Source organism: Apaloderma vittatum, unplaced genomic scaffold, assembly GCF_000703405.1.
Source record: "Apaloderma vittatum isolate BGI_N311 unplaced genomic scaffold, ASM70340v1 scaffold18894, whole genome shotgun sequence".
Taxonomy (NCBI): Eukaryota; Metazoa; Chordata; class Aves; order Trogoniformes; family Trogonidae; genus Apaloderma; species Apaloderma vittatum.
The window spans coordinates 922-4781 of record NW_009714548.1 but is presented as its reverse complement, the minus strand read 5'-3'; the positions used below and the strand labels follow the sequence as shown (position 1 = coordinate 4781).

At 55.7% G+C, this 3860-nt stretch overlaps 1 protein-coding gene across 1 annotated transcript; it reads right to left on the bottom strand.

The window, feature by feature from the left end:
• Positions 1–267: 267 nt before the first annotated feature.
• LOC104273473 (gastrula zinc finger protein XlCGF26.1-like) lies at positions 268–3323 on the bottom strand (the record flags this gene model as incomplete). Its single annotated transcript, XM_009868814.1, has 3 exons — positions 268–737; positions 1441–1703; positions 2438–3323. Coding segments are annotated over 3 exons (1619 nt in total), but the record flags the coding sequence as incomplete, so codon positions are not given.
• Between the last annotated feature and the right edge of the window lie 537 nt (positions 3324–3860).

Here is a 3860-nt window from a genome sequence, read left to right as displayed (position 1 = left end):
CCCCTGACATTCTGTGATTCTGTGAACACAAGGCATCTGCTGGCAAATCTCCTTCTTTACATCTATGTGCAGGCACTCATGTTTAAAAGCTGAGAGTGTTCACACAATCCCTCATCCCCTAAAAAGACCCTTGGTGGGGCATGAGCACCCCAAGGCATCTCTGAAGATGACCCCTGAAGATCATCAGGCTCAAGGGATGAAACCAAAAGGGTGGAAGGACTTTCCTAGGGAGGCAACAACCTCCTAACTCCATGGTACATCACCCCCTCAAGAAGCTCCCTGGCCCACCTGCACCTCCTCCATGTGGGTCTTCTCATGGAAAAGACACTCGGCAGCCTCTCTGAAAGACTTCCCACAGACTGCGCATACGTGGAAGGTCTTCGGCTCATGAGTCTTCAGGTGGACGGTGAGCTTGGAGCGGTCCCGAAAGGCTTTCGGGCACTTGGGGCAGCTGTATGGCCTCTCCCCGGTGTGGATCCGCTGGTGAACCACGAGCTTCCCCTTCTCAGCAAAGCATCTCCCGCAATCGGAGCAGGAAAAGGGTTTTTCTCCAGTGTGGGTCAACCGATGCCTGGAAAGACTCGAGCCATAGATGAAGCACTCCCCACACTCGAGGCACTCATATGGTCTCTCGCTCTGATGGGTCCTTTGGTGGCGGATTAAGGCACTGCCACTCGTGAAGGTCTTTTTGCAGTACGGGCATTCGTAGGGTCGTTCTCCCGTGTGGATTCGTTGGTGTCGTCTCATGCTGTTATTCCAGAAAAAAGTCTTCTCACACTCTGGGCATTTATAGATCCCCTGCTTGGTAAAGGTCGTCTGCTTGCTCACGGCTGGTGGGGTGTTCCTCTCGCCATTCCCTTCTCTTGTTGGGGTCTGCTCCTTCTGGCCCTCCAACTTCTCCTCCAGCACCTGGGGCTGTGGTTCTGGCTTCAGCTGGGTGCTCTCGATGTCTGCTTGAGAAAGGGAAAGCCATTGCACCAGCAGGACCTCCACCAACAAGGAGAGAGGTGAGACCCAAGTATCTGTTCGGGTAACGCAAGTTGGGAAGACCCAGGGGGAGCTTTGCAGCGCTGGAGGGAAGGTGAAGAGGGGCCTTTGTGTCCACAAATTAACCTGGCTAATGTTCTTGGACACCCTTTGCTCTCACAAAGCCATGAAGCCCGCTGCATGGAGGAGTTTCCACCAGTGCAACCTCCTACTCAGAGCACAACTATCCCCACCAACGGAACAACCCAACCTGGGGAAGGGGCAAATCCATCCCCAGGGACATCTTCCACCCCATCAGCCCTGCCCCACTGGGAGCAGGAAGCCCAACACAGCCCCACCACACATTTCTCTGGCCCATCCCCACCCACAGCTCTGCCAAGGCAGGGACACGTCACGCTCAAAGCCCCGAGGAGGAGAAGGAGGAGGACTCACCTTTGTGGAAGGCTCGCAGATGCCTCAGAAGGTGACACCTCTGGCCGAAGGTCTGCTCGCAGTGCGGGCAGGCGATCGGCTTCTCTTCTTTGTGGGTGCGGCGGTGGTTGACCACCTCAAAGTGCCACGTGAAGGACTCCCCACACACGGTGCAGAGAAAGGGCTTCTCCTTGCTGTGTGTCCTCCAGTGCTGCAGGAGGGTCGATCTATCGGCAAAGCTCCTCTCACACTCTGGACACTTGAAGGGCTTCTCTCCTGTGTGGATCCGTTGGTGACGCATCAGGCTGCCCCGGCAGCTGAAGATCTTCTTGCAGTCCTCACAGGTGTGGACCTTCCCTTTGGAGCTGCGCCTGGGCCGAGGTGGGCCTGCAGTCCCTGGAGGTGGGGCAGATGCTCACCCACAGCCCATGGGAGGGACTCACAATGGGGCAGTTCGTGGAGCTCTGTCTCTCGTGGGAGGGACTCCACTTTGGAGTCGGGGAGGAGTGTGAGGAGTCCTCCCATGAGGAGGAAGGAGCAGCAGAGACAACACGTGATGGACTGACCCCAAACCCCATTCCCTGTCTCCCCCTGCACTGCCAAGGAAGAGGAGGTGGGGAAGATGAGGAGTGAAGTTAAGCATGGGTAGAAGGGAGGGCTAAGGGGAGGGGGTTTACAATCTGGTTTCATTTCTCATTTTCCTACTCTGATGGGTAAACTGGTGGGTTTGTTGTTTAAATTAAATTCGTGTTGTTTTTTTTTCCCAAGTCAACTCCGTTCTTTGCCTGTGACCACACGTGGTGAGAGAGTCCTCCCCGTCCTTGTCTCCACCCTCCAGCATTTGGTTACATTTCATCCTCCCCATCTCACCGAGGCTGGCTAGGGGCAACTAAGTGGCCCCATGGGAGTGGTGTCACCTCGGTGGGTTTCAACCCCAACACCCACTCAGAGCTCCACCAAGACAGAGGCCATCTCATGCTACGCCCCCTCCAAGGACTCACCGCTGTGGAGGGCTCGCTGATGCCTGATGAGATGAGACCCGCTCCGGAAGGTCTTCTCGCAGTGGGGGCAGGCATACGGCTTCTCTCCCGTGTGGATGCGTTGGTGGGTGACAAGGACACGGCGCCAGGCGAAGCGTTTCCCACACGTGGTGCAGGGAAAGGGCTTCTCCTTGGTGTGCGTCAACCTGTGCTGCAGGAGGAACGTGCTCTTGAGGAAGCTCTTCCCGCACTCCAGGCACTTGAAGGGCTTCTCTCCTGTGTGGATGCGTTGGTGGTTGGCAAGGTCTGAGCGGCAGGAGAAGCGTTTCCCGCACGTGGTGCAAGGAAAGGGCTTCTCCTTGGTGTGTGACCTGCCGTGCTGCAGGAGGGCCGTGCTCCGCACGAAGCTCCTCCCGCACTCCAGGCACTTGAAGGGCTTCTCTCCCGTGTGGATGCGTTGGTGGTTGATGAGGTCCGAGCGGAAGGCGAAGAGTTTCCCACACTCCGGGCACTTGAAGGGTTTCTCTCCCATGTGGATCCGCTGGTGACGGATCAGGTTGCTCTTCCAGGTGAAGATCTTCTGGCAGTCCCCACAGGTGTACACCTTCTGTCTGAAGCCACTCCTTGGTTGGGCACCATCTTCCAGATGTTTCTCAGCATACTCTCCTTTGAAAGAGCATTTGTGGGGTCTTGTCTGAAGGAAGACTTCTTGGCTATCTTGCTCATCATCTGGCTGATGTTGAACTTCCTGGTCCATTTCCACCTTGATGTTCTGGGGGTCCTCTGTGGGTTCTTCCACCTTCACCATGACCTCGTCCACCTTCACCGTGACCTCGTCCACCTTCAACGTGTCAAATTGCAGCTTCACCGTGTCCTCTTCTGTCTTCACCCTGACATTTTTCATGGCTTGAGACTCCTTCTTCTCTTCACTCTCTGTCTCGTCACCTGTTGGGAAACCAAAAAGGGTCACCTGCTTAGTGTTAGGAGTGGCCACCTCATCCAGTACCATCCAGTACAGTACTGACCAGCTGCTAGAGCCCTTGTCAGAGTGAGGGAGCAGCCCTGGGTGGTTTAGCCACCCTCTGGTCCTAAACCACACCAGCCTTTAAAAAAGGAGGAGAAATTGGGGGAGAAAAACCGCATTGATTCAATTTACTTCTCTGTGCACTCTGGTGAGCATCTGCTCCACCATGGACCTGGCCCCAGGCTGAGGAGTTAGATGGTGCACCCATCCAAGCCGTGGGCTGCCAGCTTTTTCAGGAGGATGTTGTGGGAGACTGTGTCAAAGGCTTTGCTGAAATCGAGGCAGAGAACATCCACAGCCCTTTCCTCATCCGCTAGGCAGGCCATCCAGTCATAGAGGGAGATGAGACTGGTCATGCAGGACCTTCCCTTCCTAAACCCATGTTGGCTGGGCTTGATTCCCTGGTTGTCTTCTTCATGATGCTCCCATCAGAAACCCTCTCCAGCCCGCTTAAAGGA